At 44.1% G+C, this 27754-nt stretch overlaps 1 protein-coding gene across 1 annotated transcript in view; it reads right to left on the bottom strand.

Annotated features, from left to right (window-relative positions):
• The window catches only part of BUB1B (BUB1 mitotic checkpoint serine/threonine kinase B), a 1687592-nt gene that overhangs the window by 733438 nt on the left and 926400 nt on the right, over positions 1-27754 (bottom strand). The window contains exon 15 of the mRNA XM_044074144.1: positions 16568-16824. Coding sequence (XP_043930079.1) covers positions 16568-16824 — 257 coding nt within the window. The remainder of the gene's footprint in view (positions 1-16567; positions 16825-27754) is intronic.

Raw genomic sequence — 27754 nt, 5'->3', positions numbered from 1 at the left:
GTATCCCAGAGCCTGAAGTAATCGTATGACATAGTTCAAGTTTTTTGTCAACATCAATTTGTCGTCCGCTTGTATGAGGCAGTCGTCCAGGTACGGGTAAATTTGGATCCCCTGGAGCCTGCAATGAGCAATTACTGAAGCCAGGCATTTTGTGAATACTCTGGGCGCAGTAGATAAGCCAAATGGCAATGGTGAGAATTGATAATGCTCTGGCCCTGCAAGAAATCTGAGGTATCTTCTGCAACTGTGTCTGATAGGGACATGCAGGTATGCTTCCTTGAGGTCCAGAGTAATCAGCCAAGACCCCTTGCCCAGCATGGGAAGGAGTTGCTGTAGAGTCAGCATTTTGAACTTTGGTACTATGAGAAAGGTGTTTAATGCGGACAAATCCAGTATTGGTCTCCATTGAGTTTCTTTTCTTGGAACAAGGAACAGTCTTGAGTAAACCCCCTGGCCTTGTTCTTGTTGTGGAACTCTTTCTATTGCTTTTATCCAAGCCAGCAGAGAAATTTGCTTGATAGCCTCTGCCCTCTGGTTTTGTGGTAGGTTTGGCATGCCTTGTTTTCTTGGTAAGGTATGAAAATGGAACCTGTAACCTTGGTCTATAATGTCCAAAATCCATTTGTCCTTTGTCAATCTGTGCCAACTGTCTGAAAACAGAGATAATTTTCCGCCCAAGGGAGCTTCTATTTGTTCCTTGGTAGGCGGAAGTAGAGGAAAGTCATTGAGATTGTGGCTGTGGGGCAGGGGAAACCCCTGTGTCAATTCTTTGGTTTGCTGGCTGCCATTGTCGTCCCCTGTAAGGACCTCTGTATTGTCCTCTTCCTCGGCCACGTCTGTTTTTACCCCTTTGAAATTTTTCAGGATTAGGAAAGGACCAGTTTTTTGAAGGCCAATTCCTACTGAAACTGGGGGGCTGAACCTGGAGGAAATCTTTAACCGTCTGAACTGATTTTGCTTTTTCCTCGATGGACTTTAACACATCTTTAGCATTAGCACCAAAAAGCTTGTTCTTTTCCAAGGGTGCATCTAGAAGTTTTGCCTTAACATGATCTGGTAGAGGTTGTTCTTTTAACCATGCATGTCTACAAATGACTGCCCCTGTCATAGCTGCCCTACATGAAGCTTCCAGTGCATCATATCCACACTGCAGGAAGTGATTGCTGACTTGCTGAGAGTTATGTACAGCTTTCTGCAAAGACTTCCTGTCTAAAGGATCAGGAGAGGCCAATGTTTTCTGTAAATCTTCTAACAGGAAATCCTGATATTGTAACATATGAAAAAGGCAATTCAAAGCTCTCATAGATAAAGTAGTGGAGGTGTAGACCTTTTCCCCCATCTCTCTAATGACCTAGCTTCCCTGTTGGAAGGCAAGGGATTTTTAGAGGTGGAAGCTGAAACACCTTTAGGTCCCTGAGAAATAGTTTCCAAATCAACAGTATAGGCCCTGAATAAATGGGAATGTGTTTCTGGGACCCTGTAATACCTGTCTGGCTTGGCTGGAGCAGGAGGAAGAGAATCAGGGGTAACACTGGAGTCAGAATATAAATCATCCAAAACATCAAGCACAGGAGGAATAGCTAAGGGCCTGTGCTGGGGATTTTTAAGGAAAGTTCTAAGGTGCTTTCTGGAATCAGAATATTCCTGGCCTTGCCACTTGAAATGTTCCCTCATGGTATGCAGAACTTCCCCAAAAGAAATATCCTCAGGAGGGGAGGCCGAGGGGATGGAATCCTCTGCATCCGAGTCCTCATAGGTCTGGAAGAGCTCTTCCTGGCCATCGGAGTGGACAGAGTCCTCAGAATCTTCATCTGAAGGGATAGGGTCAGAGGGTTCAACCTGGGGCCTCTTATCAGAAGGAGGCTGGGATCCTCTCTCAGGATGGGCCTGTGAACCTCTAATCACAGAAATTAAGTCTGCGGCCATAGTCATGATTTGTGTCTCTGGAGTAGGCTGAGGTAAGGCTTTAGCAGTAAGGTGCTTGGTCTTGCTGGCTGCCTTAGCCCAAGTGTAGGCCTTAATAGACATGGCCATAGGAGGCCTGGCAGCTCCACGTGCAGGAGTGACCTTATCTACAGCAATGGTCTCGGGCATTTCCTCGGTTTCAGTATCCGGAGGAAAATCTATAACTGGCGTCGGAGTGGTATCCGGTATCGGAGTCGTCGGTAATGTGGTGTCTTCGGTTCGGAGCGGTGGAATAACCGTCTCAGGAGGAACCGGAGCACTTGCGGTAGGTTTTGGCGTGGAGTCTGTGGTAGACGCGGGCAGAGGATGTCGGTCCCAGTCTTTTCGTTTCTTGGGAGTTTGCGATGTCGGAAGTTCCGACGGCATTGTATAAGCAAATTTTTTGCCGAAAAAATCTTCAGCGAACTCCGCCCGGCGCCTAACAGTGCGCTTATTGAAGCGAGCACAGGCGACACAAGCCGAGACGTCATGGTCTGGGCCAAGGCAAGGAAGTCAGTAAGAGTGGAAATCCTTATGAGGTATTTGTTTACCACAAGAAAGACAATTGTTAACTTTTTCAGTAATTTCTGACATCGGCTGAGGCAAGAAAAGGTCCCCAACGGGGTACTTAGCTTTTTTGATGACTTCAGAATCTAAGAATACAGGAGCTGACCGACCGGCACTTGCGAACTGCTTCTGCTTCAGGCACTGCGCGGCAAGAAAGACTGAAGAAAATGGCGTCGGCTGATGCTTATGTACTCCAGCCGCTCTGACGTCGGAGAGAAATACGACATCAGCCAACATCGGACCCAGACTTTGGAATCCGGCCGACAAAGGGCTGCCTGAGGCAGGACAACCCATATGTTATGACTGCAGTTGCATTCTTGAAGGACATCTTCATTCATATGATATACTCTAGCAAACCTCATAAGATTAAGTAGCAATTTTAGAGATTACACCCAAAAGAAAATCTTCAATACAGGCCAGCTTATCACATGGTCATAAAATCATCTAAGGTAGACAATAACAAATGAAAAAAAGAAGACTGATTTTACTGCCTTTCTCACTTCTATATACACTTCCCAAGCACAGAGTAAAATCTGACAAAATCACATGAGCATCTTGAAAGCACTCACAGGTGAGATGACAGAAAAAGTGCTGTTGCACAAAAAAAGAAGTTATGTTCTTATCATAACGTCCCATCTGTGTTGTCAATCTTCATTCATTCTTGACTGTTGGGTCTCTGTTCTAACCCTTGGAACAGACTCGGCTGTTATAACAAGCTCACGCCAGCCAGAAACTCTCAGGCCACAGCTACCCACAATGCCTCTCTTCCCTTCAGATCGAGTTTGTCTATAGAGTACAAAAAGGATGGAAGCTTTGTCTGACCAACAACCTTACCAGGATCCCAGGACTAGTTCCGAACCTCCAGGAGTCTTAGGAGGGAGAAAGGTGGATGGGATGTCAAGAATGAATGAAGCTAGACAACACAGATGGAACGTTATGGTAAGAACATAATGTCTTTATCTGATGTTGTCAATCTTCATTCATTCTTGACTGATGGGATAGAGTCCCTAGCTACTTTAGACCTTGGGAGGCCCTAGGAAAGGATACTCCTGAGTACCATAGAGCCAAAGGATGCTCTTCCCCTGGAGACAGCATCCAATTTGTAATGAGTGATCAAGGTATGGGCAGTAGCCCAAGCTGCAGCTGCACGAGCCATCCACAATAGCTCTGGAACGAAAGGCTACTGAAGTGAAAACAGATCTGGCAGAATGCGCCCCAACTTTTGTTGACAAGTCCAGCTTATTCTGTTGAAAAATAAAAGTGATGCAATCTCTCAACCATTTTGACAGTGTAACTTTCGAAAATGGCTTGCCCAGTCTAGGACCCGAAAAAGATAGGAACACTTGGTCCAATCTTCTGAAAGATTTTATTCTATCCAAGTAAAAATGTAATTGTCTGTGTACATCCAACAAATGTAAACAATATTCTCCCTTGTTTGAAAATTTTGGGAAGAAAACTAGTAGATCAATGGACTGATTTATATTACAATCTGACACCACTTTACACAAAAAAGATGGATTAGTCTGAGTGATACTCTCTCTTTGTGAAAAATGATTTACAGGTATTTTACACACAGAGCCTGCAATTCTGAGATTCTCCTGGCCTACGTGATAGCCATCAGGAATAGAGTTTTCCAAGATAAGAATTTGATATCACAAGTGGCTGCTGGCTTGAAAGGCTGATGGACCAAACTTTGTAAGATCATTGTTAGGCTCCAAGGTGCAATGGCTTCTTTGAAAGGCAGTTTCAAATGTAAAGCACCCTTCAGAAAGGTTTTGCAGAGATGGTGGAACATCAGAGAAAGGTCACTGAAACCATTATGGAAGTTTGAAATGGCAGCTAGATGAACTCTAATAGTAGAAGCAAAGGCTCCTAATTGGAATAAGCTGGATAAATATTCCAAGATCTTGTCGATGGAGGCTAAAAAAGTATCAATACCCTTTTCATAAGACCAAAGCGCAAATCTCTTCCATTTGCTAAGATACAGTTTTCTGATGGATGGTTTATGTGAAGCCAAAGTATCTTTTGTACTGGGGAAGATAACTTATTTCGCCTGGCAATTACTGGAAGTGGAGAAAAAAGAAGTTATGTACTCACCATAACATTCCATGTTTGTAGTAAATGTTGCCCTTCATTCTTACATATGGGTTCAGAGCTGATCCTCGCCTCCGACTCAGCCGATTACAAAGCTCGAAGTCTCTAAGTTGGCTTGTGGCAAGTTAGGTATCCCATAATGCACTAGTAAGAATCCCTAGATCTTGTTTGCTGCTGTCTATAAAAGTGATATAAAAGTATTTCCACAAGGAAAAACAAAGATGAAAGATCTCCAACCCTAAGGAAGATAGACATAATCTTGTCTCCAGATCCTCCAAGGATACATGGACGGGCGTAGGTGGGTGGGTTCGTAAGAATGAAGGGCGAGGTGGACTACAAACATGGAACATTATGGTGAGTACATAACTTCTTTATGTTCTGTAGTCCTATCTCGCCTTCATTCGTACATATGGGACAGCGTCCCTAGCATCTTTTTCTCATGTGGCTCATGGGAATCTACTACTCCTAAGAACCATGGAACCAAAGGAGACTCTACCCCTGAAGGCCAAATCCAATTTGTAATGAGTAATAAAGGTATGAGGGGTAGCCCAAGTTGCTGCTGCACATATACTGTCCATTGGAATTCTGGCTTGAAAAGCTGCAAATGTGGATATAGATCTGGTGGAATGAGGTTTAATTTTAAATGGGAGTTCTTTGCCATTAGAAGAATAAATAAACGATATGCAATTTGAAACCCAGTTTGATAACGTTATCTTGGAGACTGGCATTCCTTTTCTCATCTCCAAAAAATATATAAAAAATTGATCTGATCTTCTGAACTCTGTTGTTCTATGTAGATAGAACCTTAACTGTTTGTAAATCAAGTTGATGAAACTTATATTCCGCTTTATTTGTATGATTTGGAAAAAAGACTGGCAGATCAATAGTTTGATTAATATTTAATTGTGAACAAATTATGGGGACGAAGGAAGGGTTAGTGCGAAGGGAAACTCTGTCTCTGTGAAATATCAAGTAAAGAGGTTTGACAGAGTGCTTGCAGCTCTGACACTCTTCTGGCGGATGTAATGGCTACCAGAAAAATAGTCTTCCTTGATAGGAACTTTAAATCACATGCATGTGAAGGTTCAAAGGGCGGTGAGGTAAGTTTTGAAAGAACAAAATTTCTATCCAAGGGAGATATAGGTTCTTGAAAAGGAGGTCTTAGTAAGGTAGTGCCTTTTAAAAAAGATTTACACAATTTGTGAGCCATAAGATTAGGTGCATGTTGTCCCAAGTGAAAACTGAAGATAGCTGCTACTAACTGAACTTTGACTGTAGCAGCAGCTGATCCCTGATGAAAAAGTTCAGTTAGAAATTCTAACACTAAAGGAACGGAGACTGTGTATGGATCTATGTTCCTAGCTTGTGCCCAGAGAGAAAATCTTATTTGCTAGCGTACAATTTTCTCATAGAAGGTTTATGAGAAGGCATCAGGATATGTGTAACCTCAGGGTAGAAATTATGAAGCCTGACTAGGGATAGAAGTGGAGCAACCATGCTGTCAAGTTGAGGGTGTGAAGACAAGGATGGAACGTGTCTGACATACGTGTCAGAAGGTCTGGTACTGGGTCCAGAGTCCATGGATCGTCCAGAAAATGAGGGGAACCAAATCTGACGAGGCCAGTAAGGAGTGATGAGAATCATTCTGCTTCCCTACGTCTTTGCTTTCTGGATCAGTTTCGATATTAGTGGAAAGGAAAAAAAGGCATAAAGTCCCGAGGGCCAATTGTGGACAAGTGTGTCTCTCGGTGTCTCCCCCTGGGGGGGGGGGGGTAAGAGTGAAGTAGCTACTGCATTTGGTGTTCATTGGGGTGGCAAACAGATCGCAGCAAGGCTGTCCCAATTTGCGGAAAATCTGTTCTGCGACTTTCTGATTCAGGGACCAGTCATGAGGCATCAAGATTGTCCTGCTAAGCTTGTTGGCTATCACATTGGTTCTCCCCGAGATATGCGTTGCAACTAGAAAGCGTTGGGAAGATAACGCCCACTGCCAAACAAGTAGAGCATCTTGACATAGGGGGTAGGATCTGGATCCCCCTTGTTTGTTTATATACCAAACCACTGACATATTGTCTGATTGGATTGCTATTGTCCCTAGAGGAAGAAAGTTGTGAAGTGCTTGCAATGCTAGTAGCACTGCTCTCATCTCTAGAACACTGATATGTAAGAGAGCCTCGTGTTCTTACCATGTGCCTTGGACTGTCCTTCCTAGAATAGGTCTCCCCCACCCTATCTGGGAGGCATCTGTGGTCACAGTAGCAACGGGTTGGCAAGGAATGAATGGTCTCCCTATCATTAGTTGACTGGAATGGATCCATCAATGAAGGTCCTTTTTGCAAGATTCCGTTATTAAAATGGGATGAGACAGAGGCAGTTGCTTAAGTGACCACTGGGAAAAGAGTAGCCATTGTAGAATTCTCATATGTAGTCTGGCTAGTGGAACTAGAGTTATAGTAGAGGACATGGTTCCTAGACGTTTGAGTACTATCTTCGCTTTGACCTTGTGTTGGGGAAGCAGGCTGTATATTTGCTGTCTTAGAATATGCACACTGTCTGAAGGAAGGTGAGTCATCTTGCAACTGTGTCTATTTCTGTGCCTATAAAAGTCACATATTGAGAGGGTGACAAGACAGACTTTTCCCAATTTATAGTAATGTCTAGCTGAGTGCAGACTCGGATGGTTTAATCCTTGGCTTGTAGAAGTAGGCGCCTGGAGGTGGCAGTCAGAAGCCAGTCGTCCAGGTACGGAAACACTTGGAATCCAAGACATCTCAAGTGAGCCGTTACTACCGCCATGCATTTGGTGAACACCCTGGGGGCTGTGGTGAGACCAAAGGTCAGAGCAAGAAATTGGTAATGACTGGCTCCCAGCCAGAAGCATAAATGACTCCTTGATGCTCTGTCCATTTTTATGTGGTAGTACGCATCTTGCAGATCTATGGAGCACATCCAATTGTCTTTCCCTAACAGAGGGCGTATAGACTGTTGTGTTACCATTCGGAACTTGGACTTCTTCACTGATTCGTTCAACTTGCTGAGATCCAAGATGGACCTCCAGTCCCCTGTTCGTTTTGGCACTAAAAAGAATCTGGAGTAAGTTCCGAATCTTATCTGGTCTGCGGGGACGGTTTGGATGACTTTCTTTTGAAGCAACTTTTGGACTTCTATAGTTGCTTGAAACATCTGGGATTCTCTTGGTTAGATGAGATGGAAAAGAGAAGGGTATGGAGTATCCTCTGGAAATTATTCTTTGTACCCACTTGTCTTGTGTGATGTCATGCCAGGCTTCTGGGCACAAAGATAAGCGATCCCCAACTGGCTCCAGAGAAGCACAGTCGGGCCCCACTTCCTCCTCCTCTGCCTCTGGAGAAGGAATCATCTTGTGCGTCTGGGAAAAAAAAATCTCTGTTATTTCTTGAACCACATTATTCCGCCTCTCTGACCTTTAGGGTATGGTCTATAAGGAACGGAAAAATGTACTCCCACGTCAGAGAGAGTCTTCCCTTCCTGCTCACATTTGGTGTGTGTGTGTCTTTTACCTTTGGTCCAAACAGAGAGGAACCGTCAAAGGGGACGTTGGTAAATGTAGATTTGAAGGGCTCTGCAAAGTTACTTAAGCACATCCAGGAGTGTCTCCTAAGGGAATCTTCTGAACCCGCTGCCTTGCTCGCTCCATCTACTGCGTAAGATGTCAGCCTCATGGAGGAGTTAACAATAGAGTTTAAGGTGGACAACTGAGCAGTAACCTTCTCAGGGACTCCTTCAGTTAAAGTACCTCGGACAGTATCTCCTAGCTCTTTTTGGAGATCTCTTTGAAGCCTAGTGAAATGGATGAGGTAAGTCAGTGATCTGAGTGTAAAAGCCGCTGAAGAAAAAATATGCTTCCCATATCTGTCCATCATTCAAGACTCTGTTCGGTGGGTGAACAGATGAGGAAGTTTCTGCTAGTTCCTTCTTTGTGGCTACTGCCACCACCATGCATCTACAGGCACACCGTTCATCAGAAACTCTTTTTCCCCTAGGAGCTGAAAGAAATTTGTTCGGCCTTCTCGGGACTGTTTCCATGGCTTCAGGAGTTTCCCACACCTTTCGACTCACCAAATCTAACATCTCATCCAAAGGTGGAGACACCCAAGAGACTGAAGGTTGAGACCCAAAAACCTTCAGGTATACTGACTCCTCATCAGAAGGGGTGACGGGTGGGCCAGCCACCCCTCCTGTTTCAGGATCTCTAGGATATCTACGAAGGAGATATCATCAGAGGATGATCTAGGGGACCCTTCTGACTCCTTAAGGTCAGTGTCAGAGGTGATGGACTCATCAGGTGAGTCTATGTGCTTCCTCTTGCAAGCTCTCTTCCGAGGAGGCTCCTCAGAAGGGTATTCTGGGGAGGTCTCGGAACACTGGGGGCGACCCAAGGGGGGCTCCTGAGGTTGCGGGTCTCTGCTATAAAGAGAGAGAGATGGTGCTGAGACAGAGGTCGGAGCTTGAGGGGGAAGAGCATCAGGACCCTTGTGTGGAGCTGAAGATATAGACAGCACATTCCTCACCATGTCAAAGGCAGACCTCTCTTGTTCAGAGGACACCACCGGTTCCGAGGAAGCGGAAGTATCCCTTGGCTCCAGTGCTATCAGTTCCGAGACAGATGTAGGACCCAAGCTCAGCCGAGCAGACGCACTGAGAGGTAGGCTCGGAACAGAAGACATTCGGGTCTGAGCGTCCCCATCCGGGCCGACTGGTGAGCTTCGGCTCCTAGACACCAGGGACAGCACTGAAGGTGATGGAGCAGAACTCGGCTCTGAGACAGACAGTTGGGTGCTGGAACAGATGGTTCCACAACAAACAGCACCGATAGCTCTGGCTCCAAAAGACCGACATGGCGAGGAAGAGGAAAAAAAGCAGGTAATATGGCCTTAGATGGTTCCGGAACCAACTGGGTCGGAGCCATCAACAAATTTGCTAGTGCCGCTGATTTCAAAAGTCTAAGCAACAGTCTCTTGACACCCTCCTCAGAAAGACTCCTGGAGGATCTGGAAGACAAGGTAGGGGATTGAGATCTCTGCAAAATCAGAGATCTAAGTGTCGGGGATACCGGTTTAAATCTCTTGACTGGCTCCGAGGTATGGCTTCAGCTATCGGCTCTGAAAAACTTGGGGACGAAACTGGAATGTCTATGTCAATAACCTCAACTGGCTCCGAAGGCATAGGAGCAGAAGAGGCAGCAGGTTTGTCAATTTTGATAATTTTCTCTGGAGGTCCTGATTTAGCAGTTGGTGTAGGAGACTGTCTTTTAACCAACTTGACCTTTCTCTTTTTTAGAAGAGGGAGACCTGGAGTGAGAAGAGGAAGAGCTAGCTAAATCCTCCTCAAAGGAAGTTTTAAGGAGACCTTTCAAAATGAGTTTTGTTCTTCCTTTTCTGCAGAACCCAGGAACTAAAAGAATGGCAAAAGGTACATGTCTTCTGTAGACGTATGGCTGCCAAACAATTCACACAAATACTATGCCTGTCAGTCAGGGACATTTTTTGTGAACATTTTAGACCTTTTTTGAAACCCAAAGGTTTATGGTCTTTAGTCTCTTTAGACATACTACTACAACCACAATCACAGACTATAACGTAGAAAGATAAAGCGAGGACAAGGTCCTCTAACTTAAACGGACCTAACCCTGCTCAAGAAAAAACACACACACAAGGATAAAAAACACAGAGGACTAGGTCCTCTAACTTAAATGGGCCTAGCCCTGAACAGAGGCGAAATAGAGAATAAGTAAGCAACAGACAAAAGTTAGAACAGGTCCTAACTAAAAAACGGACCTATGCCCAAAAACAAATTATCTATAACTAGCACACAGAAAATGAGTGATACCACTAAGGAAGGCCTGCGGAAGCAACGGCCAACACAACAATTTGAAATAAAGGTTCAAAAAAAACACTAACTACTACAAAGTTAACAACTGTAAGCTATTAATACTACTTCTTCTTTCGGCTTTTTCCCGGTTAGGGGTCGCCACAGCGGATCGCCTTGTCCGCACATTGAATGGCAGTGGAGTTTTACGGTGTCGAGTTGCCAGCCCGGCGCCCAACCTTCCACAGAAGGCACACTCACACGCACACCTAGGGCCAATTTAGAGTGTCCAATCCACCTGCAGCATGTCTTTGGGATGTGGGAGGAAACCGGAGCACCCGGAGGAAACCCACGCGACCACAGGGAGGACATGCAGACTCCGCACAGAAGGCACCCCAGCCGAGGATCGAACCAGAGAACCTCTTGCTGTGAGGCAGCAATGCTAACCACTGCACCACCGTGGCCGCCCTAACTGTAAGCTATTAATACTAAACTAACTAAACTTCTATGATAGTCAAAATGATAACTGTAATTATATGAATAAGAAAACATTCCAAATTAGCCACGGCCAAGAAAGAGAGCACTTTTGAACTCATAAACGCGGAAAACGAGATCTGGGGATTCTTACTAGTGCGTTATGGGATACCTACCTTGCCAAGACCCAACTTAGAGACTTTGAGCTTTGCAATCGGCTGAGTCAAAGCAGAGAATCAGCTCCAAACCCATATGTAAGAACGAAGGCGAGACAGCACTACAGAACATCCAAGCTTTCAGCTTGATTTTGTAGATTGGGATGGACCAGGCCCTGTGGATGAGACAACAGATCTGGGATTGGATCCAGAATCCATAGGTAGTAAATTAAGTGGGGCCAAAGAAAGAGAAAACAGACTTGATGGGGCTAATAGATGCAATGAGAATCACTTTGCTTCTCAACCGTTGGGCTTTCTTTAGAAATTGGGGAATTATGGGTACTGGTGGAAAGGCATAAAGAAGTCCTGGGGCCCAATTGTGTAGAATTGCATCTCTCGAGAACTACCCCCCACCCCCAAAGGGGGACCAGGGCAAAGCAGCTGCTGCATTTGTGGCATGTGGGAGAGGCAAACAGATCGCAGCAAGGCTGACCCCAATTATGAAAAATCTTCGCCGTGACAATGGGATTGAGAGACCACTCATGAGGCAGGACAATGCATCTGCTCAGTTTGTCTGCAATCATGTTTCAGTTCCCCAGAATGTGCATTGCTATCAGAAATTGCCCATTGCCAAACTCTTAGGGATTCCCAACAAAGGGGGTAGGATCTGGCTCCCTTTGTTTGCTGATGTACCAGACTACTGACATGTTGTCCGATTGAATAGCAAATGTCCCTGAAGGGAGGGCAGACTGGAAAGCTTGCAGTGCTAAGAGCACTGCTCTCAGTTCTAGGATGTTGATATGCAAACTGCTCCTTGGACTGTCTTTCCCAGAAAATACCCCCACCCTATCAGGGATGTGTCCATAGTCACTATGGTCTTGGGCTAAGGGGGGGGGGGGGGTGGCTCCAAAGTTTGTCTTCAAGCTTCATCCACCAATTTACGTCCTGCTTGCACCAGTTGGCTATTCGGATCGAGTGGGACATTGGATGAGTTAACATTGACCACTGTGACACTAGAAGTCACTGAAGTAACCTCATCTGGTATCTTGCCAGCAGAACTAAGGTGACTGCTGCTACCATGGACCCAAGGAGCTGTAAGACCTGGCAGGTCAGAACAGCCATGCAGGATCTTGTGTTTAGTCTTGCTCCAATGAATTCTATGTCCTGTGTGGGGGATAGCTTTGATTTTTCTCTGTTGATCGAGATGCCTAAGAACTCTGCAAGCCTTAGAACAGAGTCCAAGGTGGAAAGCAGCAGATGCCTGGTGGGGACGGTGAGGAGCCAGTCGTGTAAATATGGAAACACCCGGAATTCCCTGTAGCCTTAAGTAAGCTGCTACCACTACCATGCATTTGGTGAGCTATGGTGAGACCAAAGGGCAGTGCTCAAAATTGGTAATTACTGGCTTCTAGCTAGAAGCGGAGGTATTGTCTGGAGCATTTGTCCATTTTTGTGGCAATATGCATCCTGAAGATCTACAGAGCACATCCAATCGTCTTTCTCCAGAAATGGAAGGATAGACTGAACTGTGACCATCCAGAATTTTGTTTGTTGAACAAACTTGTTCAGCACACTGAGGTCTAAGACTGGCCTCCAGTCCCCTACCTTTTTTGGCACTAAAACAATCGAGTAAAAACCGGATCATGTTTGGTTTGATGGGACTGTTTGCATGACTTTTTTTTTGAAGCAGCTTTTGGATCTCAAGTGCTGGGTGGAACATCAGGGATTCGTCTTTGTGGTTTGGGGCAAAGATTGAAGGGGATATGGTAACCTCTGGTAATTATTGTCAGCACCCAAGAATCTGATGTTATGTGCCAGGCTGTTTGGTGCAGAGAGATTCTTTCCCTGACTGCTTCCAGAGGAAAGCAATCGGGCCGCTGCTCATGAGCGCTGGTAGGGTTGTCCAGAGAAAAAATCCCTGGAACCTTGGTTACACAGGCCCCCCTCTGCCACGGGAGGGGTGTCTTCCAGAGCAGTTTCCCCTTTGCCCCGGGGGAATACTAGTCACGTGTGTCACAAAAAGGTCCTTGGGAGTTTCTGAACCATATCTTTCCACTCCTCCTGGAGTAAGGTCTTTCCGTCCTTCTCACATCTGGCTGTGTCTCTGACATTTGGGCCAAACAGCGATGAAGCATCAACAGGAGCATTGATAAAGAAAGAAGAAGTGGTCCGCAAAGTCACACAAGCGCATCCAGGCGTGACACCTAATGGCAACACCTGTACCCGCTGCCCTGGCGACCCTTCAGCTGTATGTGCAATAAGCCACATGGACGAGTTGGAGATTGATTTTAGGGTGGCAAGCTGTGAGGCAACCTTAATGCGTACTTCAGACACTGCTCCTGTAAAGGTCCCTGAAAGCACAAGTTATCAGTTCTCTTTAAAGTTGCGTGAAATGTGCCAAAAAATTCAGTGACCATATGGCAAAGGTCGCTGAAGCATAGACCCGCTTCCTAAATCCGTCCATCATATGAGACTCTTTGTTTGGAGGACGAACAGTTGGACTCTCCTTGGCAAGTTCCTTTTTGTGGCAGCCGCCGTCATTTTGTGGCAGCCGCCGTCACTATGGCATCTGCTGTTAGACCTTTCAATCAGTGAGGCTGATCCTCAGGCACGGAAATAATTTTGTCTTTTCTCCAGGGAATTGGCTCTATAGTGTCACGAGCCTTTCACACAAGTTGCATGATGAGTTTGACCAGTTCATCGGCAGGTGGGGTCACCCAAGTAGGAGGAGGTCAGGCACGAAAAGCCTGCAAGAAAACAGATTCCTTGGAGGAAAGGTTTGTGGGTTTCCAATCATCCCTCTGTTTTCATATTTCCAGGATGTCTCTGAAGGAGACATCTTCAGGGGGTGACTGTGAAGACCCTTCCCCTTCATTGAAATCTGTATCCTTGGTGACAGATTCTTCTGGAGAATCTAGGTGCTTCCTCTTGAACAATCTCTTACTGGGTGGCTCCTCATGGGGGAGATTTCAGGACGACTCCGAAGACAGGGTGCCCTGCAGCAGGGTGTCTTGCTGCTATTGTGCCTGCTGCCCCAGTGTAGCAGATTGTGACAGCTGCGAACCACAGGATACATAGAAGTGACATGTCAACAGGGATGGTGCCAACTGCAAGCCTGCTGAGGCAAGAGCTCTCTCCACAATCTGGAAGGCAGGCCGCCGGAAGAGGGATGGGAGCTGGGAACCAAGAAAGACAACCTTGGAACCAGTGTCACACCCCGCTCCGATGAGCCCACATCCAGAGCAGGAGCAGTGAGAGGACTAGCAACTGCCAGAGCACCAGGAACAGTGGATGGCTGTGGAAAAAACTGGAGCTGTTCCAAGGATCCAGAGCTGGCAGACAAGTGATGGTCCCATGGGTGGGATGGCTCCGATGGAGCCGCCGACCACAGAGTCGCATCCGGAACCGAAGCGAGGTCCACCATTGGCACCCGAAGTAGTCAGCAGTGAGAATGTCGAAGCTGAGGTCTCCAAGGCATGTGGAGAGGTTAAAGGGGGGAGATAAGTTGATGTCCTGGGAGAATAACACTCTGCTCCAGATGGGAGAGAGAAGTCCTAGATGGGGCAAGGAAGGGCTCTGGCCGCCAAGAGATGATCCACTAATCTGACTATATCAATCTCTGAAAGATTCCTGGTGGAATGGACGGACATCCCAGAGAGTGATTCTGGCCTTTCAAAGAATGGTCTCGATTGCTGACCCAAGAAAGGGTCAATAGTTGGACAGTATCTAGTCCTGGGTACAGATTCGACCTTCGGCACCATGGTCGGCTGACCAATAACTTGTTTTGCTGGGGAGGAAGTAACCAGTATGTGGGAAACTATTGTTGGTGCCGAGAGGGTCACTGGTACCAATGAAGTGGTCGGTGCTGTAGTGACTTCTGTAGGTTCAATAGTTGTTGGCACCATGGGACCGTTACAGGCTTTGGTGCCAGAACAGCGTCGAGTTTGGCATCCTAGGTCTTGGTTCATAGGTATGGATCGGGACCTGGCCCTTAGTAGATTTAGACTCATGAGCTTTAGGAGATGCCGGAACAGAGTGACTCCTTTTCTTTGACTCTCTGCTGGGAGACTTAGATGTCTCCACCTCAGACACAGCCTCGCCAAAAGGACATTTTAACAGCCCTTTGATGAAGAGCTTGTTGTGCCTTTCTGCAGAAACCCTTGCAGAGTTCACATGGCAGAATTTCTAAGTGTGGCACCCCCAAATAGTAAACACAAGAAAGTTGGGGATCTTTCTTCCACATCCCTCGCATTGCTTGAAACCAGTGGTTCCCTTATGTTTCTCTGTCATCTTTCCAAAAACAAATACAGAAGGCGCGTGGGCCATCACAAACATACGCACACACACACAAGTAACAGAAAAAAATGTCTTTCTCTAAGGAGTACCAGCAAAAGGGTAAGGGGAGGAAGAAGAAGAAAGATGAGGGAATACCAGCAATAGTATTTAAAAAATTACCAAACGTACCAACAATGTTAAGCAAAGATTTTCTACTCAACAAGGTAAGGAGGGAAGATAAAGCACTCGCACTCAAGAAACACAACTGTAACAAGGACTATCAAGAAAATAGCAAGTTAGAAAGTAAGAGAAGAATATTTTAAACATATATGTATATATAAAAAAAGTTAGCACGTAGCTGAGAGCATGACTAATGCATCTGTAATTCTACGTGGCAAACGAGACCTGAAAGAAAGACAGGCACTGTGGGTAGCCTTGGCTTGAGAGTTTCTGGCTGCCAGGTGCTTGTTATAATGGCAGAGTCAGTTCTGAGGTTCAGAACAGAGACCAAACAGTCAAGAATAAATGAAGACTAACAACATCAGATCTATATTTTATAAAATGTAAACTGATAGCATTTTAAAACTTTGAGACTTTGTCATGTCACCTGACTACCACCCCAAAATGTCTAGTCAAAGCCTGGAATTGCCACAATCTAGTTACAGAAAATACTCCTTTTTGAAAACTGAGCAGGAAATAATGTCAAAAAACATGTGTACATATTCAACAATACTAACAAAAAATTGAAAAAACAGAATGGGAGTCAACCCAATTAACAGCAACCATAAGAAGCCAACATATAACAGGCTAAAAGCATTAAAAAAAAAAAAAAAAACACTAAAGGAAGATTGGAGGGTTGCCAATCAGTATGTGACGAACTATTTTGCATGACCTTGACTGAATGCTCCAAGATATAGCCTGAAAACATGAATGTTTCCCATCATGTCATACTGAATTAGACTTAGTATGCATTTGCGCTACACATTACCAGATCTCTCCTAGAAGATAACATTTCATTTTTCCCTACAATTGAAAGAAAAAGACTGCATGCACACACTAAACACCATCAATCCAAAGTATTCACTATTCCTCATTACACAGGGAATAAGGGAGCATATTTCCATATACAACACAACTCTTTTGCTATGCACTCTATATGTCAAAGACTTCTGCTAATATTTCCAGTATCTCACAGTAAGTGGGATCTTTACCTGAGCTTGTTAATGTGGAGTGCCTGAGAGAAGTAAGAATCCTTCTGTTCTGACATGGTTGAATTCTCAGACTGACCATCTTCCTTTTTATTGGGCAATTTAAAGTCTGAATTCATCTCACTTCGGAACGGAGTAGATGCAAGCTGGGCAGCTCTTGCAAAGTCACTAGTATCCTCCAGGTTTGTGCAGAGAGTTTTATTGCAAGAGCCACTGACAATCACATCCTCCTGTAGGGATTCCATGCCATTAACTTCATCCTGAAAATTAAAGAAAACAGGTACATAACATAGCCATGCTTTGACCTCTTAGCAGTCACACATTAACTGTGCTTTTAGCTAAATATCTTAACAGGTTAGCTGACAAATATGAAACTCATCATATCAACTGATCTGTGAGAAGGGATCTCTCTGCTGTAGATCTCATTCGGGGATTTCCTCTTCTGAAATCCACTACTGAAAAAATTCTTGCACTTGCTATACTTCATACCTGAGGATGCATGCCAGCTCCCAGCATACAACATGCTGTCATCTGTCAGCTAGGAAGCACTCCTTATTTCAGCCCCACACAGCGAGTGAACACACCTAAAAAACAAAAACATGAGTATAGACTTTTACACAGCTCCGTTGGCATAGAGGGATAAACCCCTGACTACAGTCCAGGCAACCAGAGTTCATTTAGCAGCTTAGGTGTCTGACTGAGCTGGGTGGCCAGGATGGGAGTTGAGCAGCCACTGCCAGCCTGCCCATCCTGGGGGTAGGGACTTAGCTCTAGATAGTCACTTGAGTGGCATCGAGTGGGAGCACTAGGTGCTGCATGCATGAAACAAGATCCTATGAGCATGAGTACCCACAGTTATCCAAGTAAGTGTGAGGATTTCCCTGTGGCAGGCAACACGCAGCAGAGAATGAACAGCTGTTACAATGGGGAGAGCAGTTAGGCCTCCACAGGACAGCAAACTGTTCCATTCCCTACCACCAGACTCCTATCATTGAAGAATAAATGAACCAGCTGTGCTACCCAGGCAAGAATGAATGATCCCTAGGGCTCTTAACTAGCCAGTGGATGCTTGGTTCTTGACTACATGGATAAAAGGTAAGTGCATCCATTAGGGTGAATGGAAGGACCATCATCAATGCAGAGAGATATGATGATGATTCAACTGTCCACTGCAGAGACTTCCCTCCTAAGTACGTGTTACATCTGATGTGGGAACCTAGAGAAACATTTGTGCTGCTTCTGAATGACAGATCATGATTTCATGGCCTTCAAATGTATCAGAGAATGATTATGACAGCAAGACCTAGAAATGCCAAAGCTCCAAATCTAGTGCAATTTTTAATAAGACTCAGAGCAGAGGAAGCAAATTCAAAAACATTAGCCAGTAGAGCTTATAAACTTTGGCAAGAGAAGTAAAAGGAGCAGCTTGAAAGAAAAAAGTTGGTTAGGAAAAGAGAATATCTGTTACGCTGGAAACAATGGACAAAGGTCTACTTAGTGCCCAAGTATACAAAACATTCAAAGAATTTCAGGATATTTGTACGGAAATTATTAAATTTATGTTTTTGTAAAAACACTGAAAAAGTTAAAGAGGTTTCCACAGGGCAGCAATATTTGTTGGAGGCAGGTTAAGGAAGAGTTGGAGAATTGGGAACTTTTTTTTTTGACATGGCCTAAAATGACAAATTTTAAGCGGACTTCCCAGAAATTGCTAAAACAAGTTTTTAATAACCAAGCATAACCTGTCAGTGGGTCTATTCATGCATAGCTGTTATTGTGGAAACTAGGGTCCCCTGTTAACCCTTTTTTTGTTTGTAAACACCTTTATTAAATTATCACTTAAGACAGAGGCAAACGTACATTAACGGGAAGAAAAAAAAGTATTAGCATTTTTCATTTACATGTATCATTATACATCACCTAACTTTTCTTTCTTTACAACTATCATCAGTGCAACATTATTTAAATTACTGAATTTCTGCCTTCCCTTCAACCTCATTCCTCCTCAACATTACTGTGTACATATTGTTTCCACAATTTCCATTCATTTCTATGTAATTTGCTCCTTCGCTTCTCTAAAGATCCCTCTTTCAGTTCTGTTTTTTCCTTTATAATATTCAGCAATTTCAAAACAGTTGGTTTAGACTTTGATTTCCATTTTCTAGTAATTGTTTTTTTTGGAAGCCAACAGAATCACTTAAAAAGGCATTACTGTGTCTAAGCAATTCAGATCCTGTGTCCCAGCTCAAAAGAATAATTTCCTTAGATACAGTTATTTGTTAACCCAATATTTCTGACTGAGTACTCTGTAGGGATTTTTTAAAGTCTGCCAACTCATTATACTCCCAAGACATATCAGTTAATTCCTCCTTTCCCATCACACTTCCAACCTTTGTTATGTATCTCAGGAAAATTCCTTTGAAGTCACTCGGGTTATAAAAATACCTATGCAAACACTTCCAAGCAAAAATCCTAAACCTTATGGACTTTGTTGCATACTTGGGAGTCATACATATGTCCTTCCATTGATCTTTTGTAAATTGTTTTTTTTCCAGTCTGTCTTTCTAGTCTTTTCTAACCTACTCCGATTGAGTCTTACAGTTATTGTGCAATATTACACATGCCCTACTAAGAATCCCTTTCTTGGCAGCTTCTGTTCTAGATTCAGCTAAACTGTGCCACAGCATGTCCTTCACTTAGGATCTCCCTATACATTTATTTTTGCCTATACTCTGGCAGGAAAGACCATCACCAGCCTGCAGTCCCAAATTACTTCTTTGCCTCATCCCACTCTATTACCTTTCCTTCTCAAATTATTTGCTCCCATTATCTTGGTTCCTTTGCCAATTTTCTCCAGTAAATTCCAACTCGCCCTTGCCTATTTTTGCACCCCTACTTGCTCTCATTCCTATTGGCAAAATCTACTTTCTCCCTTGTTAATTGTTAAGAAAAAATTAACTAGGAGAAGATGGAAATTAACAGAAATGAACTAGGAGGTTATAATAGAAATTGTAAATGAAAATGCAGAAATGCAATGGAAAGCTAACGGAGCTAGGTCACATCTGAGATGTTAAGTGGCTAACATGTTTGCAGTAAAGAAACAGAATGGAAATGGATGCATGATCTAAGAGGGAATGGAAGTCTAATGTCAGATAGGCAGGAAAACATGAAATTAATCAACTGGGCTGTAAAAATGTTGGTACTAATGCAAATAGTTTTATATGTATCAATGTTTGCTAAAAATTGTCATTAATGTATGGTCTATCAAGTTATTGTCTCAAAAAAAGCTGAATAATAGAAAGTATACAGCCCCAGCAGTGAGAACAATGCAGGTGAAGAAGACATGAAAGCAGCTAAGATTTGGCTCTTGGTAGAAGGATTAGATAAAACCACTAGTGAACCTTGTCAGAAAACTCCTGTTAAAATACTGACATCAGTCAATATAGGAAATGACAAAGTGCGAGTTTTATAAAGATTCCAGCTGTTACAGTGATAAAGTCAGCATACAGCCTCACATAGAAAAGTTCCCACTTAATACACTAGGAGAAACAGGAGCAGAAACTCAGGAAGGGACAGACGTCCCCATACAGAGCAAAAAGGGAAAAAAAGGATTGCGGACATGGTCTTAAGATTCTGTCTGCTCCACCAAAACAGAGCTCACCAGAAACAGAACCAAGACTTAAAAACATTAGCCATTAAAACACTTGCTGTGGGACAGAAAGGGAAATATCCAGTACCTCTAATGAAAGAAACCTATTTTTAGGAGTTGCCCTTCATATGGGAGGAAGTTGATGGAGAAACGTCTATACCTTTATTTGCAGGACAGACCATGGCATCCAGTTCACATCAGAATACTGTGGAAAATCCTGATTTAGCTGACCTCCACATAAGTGATATCAGTTTCTGGAAAGCTCAGTGGGAGGATGACTAGAGCAAGACAGAATAGAGAGAGAGAGAGAAGATGGAAATCTGAAAGACAAGAACAGGCTCTCTACATACCCCTACTTCAAAGAAATAACCAGTTATACAGAATCACCAAAGACAGGAAGAAAAAACAAGATAGCTATCAATTTCAAAACATTTTAGAGCATTTTTAATGAAATTAACAGTCGTATTTCAAGTGGTCATACAGGAATGAACAAAAAGGACAAGATAAAGACAGTTTTAGCTAGATTTTATTGGACTGGTTTTATGAAGGATACAGGACATACAGTGTGGTTTGGGTGTTGTGTCAACTGTCGCTATCTCCTGATTCAGTGACACACTCCTACTTTCTTTGATAGTCATGCCTAAATGCTGCTGGTCTTCTCACACATTCTAACTACCTCTTTGCTGGCTGCCCTTGTTTCCTCTTGCCTTTTCGTCTGTCCCAAATCATCTTCACCAGATTGTACTCGGCTTTTCTGCATATGTGCCCAAACCACAGTGATCTCGTCTCTTTGACATTCTCTGCTGCTGGAGCTACTTTGGCTTCTGCTGTGATGTCCTTATTTCTTCATCTGTCTCAGTGTGCTTCTTACCAGCCATCTTAGCCACTTCATCTCCATTACCTCTAGCTTCGTCAACTGCTCTGCCTTTACTGCCCAGTTTCTGCACCATACAGTAGTACTGGTCTCATTACTGTTTTGTACGCCTTACTTTTCTTATGAATTCTGTCATACACTACCCCTAACAATACAGTTTAGTGGTATTGTTTAGAGGTATAGTAAGATATGGCATGATTGTGCCACATTGATGCTATAACTGCCCTCCTACAACAGATCAAATGCTGTTTGGGAATTTAGTGACCATCCCCAAACATGACAGTACATTTTTTGTAAGATGTGTACTGTAAAAGAGTTGATCTGTGAGATGTCTTGTCATATTAAAGCTAATCTTCCTCCATTCTGTTAGGAGAGCTGTCTAGAATTTTATTTTCCAGTCATCTAGGATACTTCTCTCTCTCCACACTGCTATGGGTACCCTTAACAGCCATTTCTCCCCGGTCTCAATGACACTATGTCTAAAAAAAAAAAAAAAAACTCCCTCATTAATCTCAACAAGCAACTCAGGATTCTTATCAAGCTTGCCAAAGCCAACTTCAAGGGAAGAAAATTGTCTCCCAGGCTAAGAATGCCCAAAAGGCATTTTTCAGTTATGTAGGCAAATTCAAGGGGTACATCCAACAGTGTGTTGAACTTGTAGTAAATGGAACTCCCTATACCAAACCAAAGGCTATAGCACATCTGCTGGTTGATAAATTTAGCTCCTATTTCACCCACCATCACCCCCAGTTATTCCCCAGAAATTGTCTACCATTTCTACCCCAACTATCACTAAAGAATAGGTTCTCACTGCACTCTCCAAAACTAAAAACACAGCATTAATGGATCCGAATAATATCCCAGTATGCCTCCTAAATACTTTGGCATAATCTTGTCAGGCCCACAAGAATCTCTGTTCAACTACAGCCGCCAGGCAGGCTTTGTCCCTGGGGAATGGAGGACTGCAGCAGTCATTCCTCTGCAAAAAGTGGGACCATGAACGGACACAAGGAACTACAGCTCCAGAAGTTTAACCGTTCTTATACGCAAGGTCAAGGAAAGAATTATCGTGGACCTCATAAACAAAGACAAAGGAACTCTTCAAACACTGGACCCATTCCAGTTTGGTTTCATCAAAGGTGGGTCATGCCAACTAAACCTGGTGGACTTATTCAAGAAGCTCACTAGAGCCATGGATAAGAGCAAAATGGTGCATACTGCCTACCTCAACCTGGCAAAGGCATTTGACATAATACCTCACTTTGGTTTTATAGACAAACAGGCAAATGTAGGCATAAATTGTTATGTCACACCATGGCTAGCCAAAAGACTCACTGACAGGACACATGAAGTTATGGTGGGGTAGTCCATCTTCACCAAGAGGCCTATTAATAGTGGTGACCCATGAGTCTCGGTACTGGGACTTCTCGTATTCAGAATATACTTCTTTGAAATCAAGGCAAATGTAAAGGGTTTTGCTTGACCAAATTTGCACCCAGCATGCCATCTTCAGCAATCAATGAATCTTCTTCAAATATGCAGACATCCTTCAGGCTGGTCTGACAGACAAAATAACTAGCGCCAGAGCCATGGTCTAAAATTCAGTGCAAAAAATGCATAATTATACCCTTTTGAAAGATGACAACTCTTGCAAATTACATCATTGATAACACTCACCTAAGAGCAAACCCAATGCTAAGGGACTTGGGGACTCAGGTTGACATGTACGTGGTGGTAAGACAATCATTTCACATAGCACAACTGATAAGTAAGGGCATGACATCCAGATCCAAGGAGTTCATAGTTCCACTACACTCAGTCCTCATTAGAATAATAATAAAGATTACAATGCACCTTTTGGCTTGGCATGTACCTGACAAAGCATCTGCAACAGCTGGAGTGGCCAACGAGGTTACTCGCTACAAGAATACAGGGTGCAAATAGTCCTGTGTGAACTGCCTCAAAGCCCTCTCCCTTGACATTGTCCCCTACAGACTACTGCAGGCAGTCTATCCCTAACCTACAAGGTATTCTCTGATCCATCCCTGATGGAACTGCTACACATTTGCACTACAATTAGTCGATCTAAGGATCTAAACAGTTTGTATCAAACAAAACGTGCTGGAGGAACAGGTATGTGTTTCTGAGATTACCCACTTCTCTGGAACAAACTCCAAATTAATGTGAAGCAGAGCTTTTTCCTAAGCTCATTCAAATACAGTTTGGATCAATGGATGGGAAATCACAAACTCACCCCAGGCTTTTTGCCTGTGTCCCTTATTGATATACGCAGCTTGTAGATGCCCTAAGGCACAAGAACATACCAAAGGCGTTCCAGTCCTTAAGCACTGATAACTCATAAAATTGCGGCATGAATGCTTAGGCTTAAAAAGCCTCTACGGCCATTAGCCTAGTAACCTCCCATGAACCCTTCTATGATCCTATATCTGATGTGACTTCATCTGAACCTGCTGTTTTCCCTGACTTTATTTTCCTCTGTCCTGGTCTTACTTCATCGAATATGGGCTCCTCCTCCTCTTTTATCATAGGCTGTCTGGGACAGTACAGCTTCTGTAGGGTTGTCTTCATTAAGAAGCTACTGGAACTACTCCTTCCATCTGCCTTTTATGTCTTATGGATTAGTTAGCAAGTTGTTGCTAGCATCACTTACAATGAGTGTCTGACTATCATCTTCATCATTCAGTCCTTGCCGTGCAACCTGATAAGAAGTTTCTTTGTGCCATCTACTGAGGCACTTTCCAGTAGCTGGTAGGGTGCCACTGATGCCTTGTTCTTTGTTATTGCAACTCATCTCAGTCTCTTTGGTAGCCATCTAGTACTACTTCGTAGTCTGATCTGTCTTTTCTATTTCCCACGTTTTCCATGCACTCCTCTTCTCTTTTGATGACTTCTTGGACTTCTGCATTCCACCACCAGCTTTCCTTATGTATCTTATTTCCATACCTGGATCAGTCACTTCTGTTCTGTAGTCCTCACACACACACTGCTTTGAGGCACTGCCATTCTTCTTTAGCTCCACAAATTTACTCTTCTTCTTCCTCCTGAAGTGCTGAAGCCCTGAGTAATTCCTTGAATTTTCTTGCTCTTTCTCGCCAATCAGTTTCCAGGTCTTCAGCCTAATGTCTGTTAATCTTAGACAGCCTTCTCTGACCACTGCTTGCAGATGACTGTTGCAAAAAAAGAAGTTATGTACTCACCATAACATTCCATCTGAGTAGCTATACTTCATTTGTCTTCAACCTGTGGGTTTCGGATCAGAATCGGTCTGACATGGCCACATTTTCCAGCTACTGATCCGAGCTCCAAGCTCCTCCCCTTATGCATAATGCCCCTGCTGCTAATTACCTAACACATACCCGACCCAACAAGACCCCATCCTTACTGACAGCCTAAAAAAACTAATTCCCAGATTGACCATGAGCAATTGTGGAGTAGTCATACTCGTAAATAGTCAGTACCAAAGAGACAAAGTTGGGGGGAAGGTTGAAGACAAATGAAGTACAACTACTCAGATGGAACATTGTGGTGAGTACATAACTTCTTTATTTGAAGTAGTTGACTTCATTTGATCTTCAACCTGTGGGAGAAGAGTCTCCAGCTACCAAACACCTGGATGGTCCAACTTGTAATGTGAAATGAAAGTATGACATGAGGACTATGCAGCTGCAGAACAAATATCATCCAGTGACACTCTAGACCAAAAAACCACTGTAGTAGCCATAGACCTGGTAGAATACACTTTTACCTGACCCAGAGGGGGAATTCCTCTAAAAGAATACGCTTGAATAATGCATCGGGAAATCCAACGAGCAATTGTCACTTTAGAAATTGGTTTCCCTAGGAAAGGTCTTGAGTAAGAAACAAACAATTGATCCGATTTACAAAATGCTTTAGTCTTGTGCAAGTAAAATCTCAATTGCCTATGAACATCCAACAAATGCAATTTATATTCTTTTTATTTTGAAAATTTGTGAACAACACTGGTAGATGATAGTCGGGTTAATATTTGCCTCTATGGGAAGGAAGAAAGGGTTAGTGCACAAGGAAATGAGAAGTTATGTACCTACCATAACGTTCCATGTTAGTTGTCTTCTTCTCACCTTCTTTCTTGCTGGATGGGTTCGGAGCTGATCCTCGGCCAATACTAAAGCTCGAGAGCTATTTCCACCGGCTCGAGGCTCCCCTATATCCCACAATGCTAGGCGGTAAATACCCAGATCTCATTTGATAGCTGAAAGAATAGCAGTGCTGGTCTCCTACAGACAGAGAAAAATGAAATCCACCTCTATAGAAAACTACCTGTAGAACTATCAATCAGGGGCAATAGAGGTGGTTAATGCTGTGGAAGATAAAAGATCCCAAGGATCCTCTCGGTCTGTCCAGGCTAGGGGGATGGAGGGTGGGACGCAAGAAAGAAGGCCAGAAGAAGACAACTAACATGGAACGTTATGGTAGGTACATAACTTCTCAATGTTAAGTTGTCAATCTCACCTTCATTCTTGCTGGATGGGACCGCGTCCCTAGCACCCTTATCCTAGGTGGCTCATCGGAACAGACTCTTGAGTACGGTACCAAAGTTAGCCCGGTTTCTGGAGGCCATATCCAATTTATAATGTGAGATAAAGGTATGAGGAGAAGCCCATGTAGCTGCTTGACAGATGGAATCTATGGGCAGTCTGTCTTGAAATGCTACTGACGTAGCTAACGCCCTGGTTGAATGAGCTATAGGTCGTGATGGTAGCTTTTGGTGTCTGAGTTCATAAATGAAGGAAATTACAGAGGCCAGCCATCTCGAAAGGGACACTTTGGAAACTGGAAGGCCCATCTTGCCTTCCGCATAAGATAGGAATAGCTGGTTAGACTTCCTAAATTGTTTAGTCCTATCCAAATAATAACGAAGCTGGCGATGAACATCTAGGAAATGTAACTTTTGTTCTGCCTTGTTGGAATAATTAGGGAAGAAAACTGGAAGGTCGATTGTCCGATTCAGATTCGCCTCAGAAGAAACCTTGGGTAAAAAGGAAGGGTTGGTCCGAAGGGACACCCTGTCTCTGTGGAAAACTAAATATGGAGGACGACTGCAAAGAGCATGAAGTTCAGATACCCGTCTAGCTGATGTTATGGCTACTAGAAAAAGGGTTTTCCATGAAAGCAATTTCAGAGAGCAGGAAGCGGCCGGTTCGAAGGGTGGGAGAATCAAGGAGGCTAGAACCAAATTTAAGTCCCACTGAGGTGGGGGGGGTCTCTGATTGGGGGCTTAAGCAAAAAGATACCTTTTAGAAAGGCTTTGCAAAGTTTGTGGGACATGATGCTGGAGTCTGAAAAGCCTACATGGAAATTAGATATAGCTGCCAATTGGACTCTAATAGTAGACGAAGAAGAACCGGAGTGAAAAAGTTCTGCCAGGAAGTCTAGAATAGACTGGATAGGTGCAGTGAAAGGGTCTATGTTATTAGTTGCTGCCCAGAAGGAAAAACGTTTCCACTTGCTATTGTAAATCCTTCTTGTAGAAGACTTATGAGAGGCTATAAGGATGTTACGGACCGAATGGGAAATTAAGGGAAGCCTGGCTAGGGTAGGAAGCGGAGCAACCAAGCTGTGAGGTTGAGAGATGGGAGGGAGTGGTGCAGCTGACCCGATTGATGGGTCAAAAGATCTGGCAATGGATCCAGATGCCAAGGCTGCTCCAACAGAAATCGGTGAAGGAACAGAAACCATATCTGACGAGGCCAGTAAGGAGCAATGAGGATCATGTCGACTCTCAATGCGGTAGCTTTTTGAATTACTTGAGAGATCAGTGGAAAGGGGGGAAAAGCATACAGAAGTCCCCGGGGCCAATCGTGGACTAGAGCGTCCCTGGCGGGTTGACCTGGTAGGGGAAAAAGGGTGAAGAAATCGTGACACTTGCTGTTTTGGGGAGTAGCAAAAAGATCGCAGCAAGGTCAGCCCCATTTCTGAAAGATTTCATCTAGCACTGATTGTTTGAGAGACCACTCGTGTGGTATGAGTATGGCCCTAGTCAACTTGTCCGCTATCACGTTGGACTTCCCAGGGATGTGCGTTGCTATCAGAAACCGCTGAGATGAGATCGCCCACTGCCAAAGTCTGAGTGCCTCTCGACACAAGGGATAAGGCTTGGTTCTGCCCTGTTTGTTGATGTACCATACTACAGACATATTGTCTGTCTGAATTGCAATAGTCCCAGTGGGAAGAGAGTGCTGAAGGGCTTGCAACGCTAAAAGTACTGCTCTCATCTCCAGGACATTTATGTGCAAATGGCTTTCGAAAGGTTGCCATGTGCCCTGGACCGTCCTGCCCTGACAATGCCCCCCCCCCCCACCCGATCAGGGAGGCGTCCGTTGTCACCGTGGCAACTGGAGGGGGGGGGGGGCGAATGATCTGCCCTGAAGAACTTGAGGGGAGGTCATCCACCAAGATAGATGCTTCTTGCATGATTGGGTCAGCAGAATACTGTGAGACATTGGGAGCTGTTGGAAGGACCACTGAGAAAACAGCATCCGCTGGAGGATCCGCATGTGAAAGCGGGCTAGGGGAAGAAGTGTAATGGCAGCTGCCATGAGACCTAAAACCTTCAAGACAAACCTGGCTTTGATCCTGTCGCATTGAAGAAGAATGTGAACATGTT

Source organism: Protopterus annectens, chromosome 6.part0 (assembly GCF_019279795.1).
Source record: "Protopterus annectens isolate FY-2018-M chromosome 6.part0, PAN1.0, whole genome shotgun sequence".
Lineage (NCBI taxonomy): Eukaryota > Metazoa > Chordata > Ceratodontiformes > Protopteridae > Protopterus > Protopterus annectens.
Note: the sequence above shows the minus strand (reverse complement) of the source record. Positions and strands in the feature narration are given on the sequence as shown.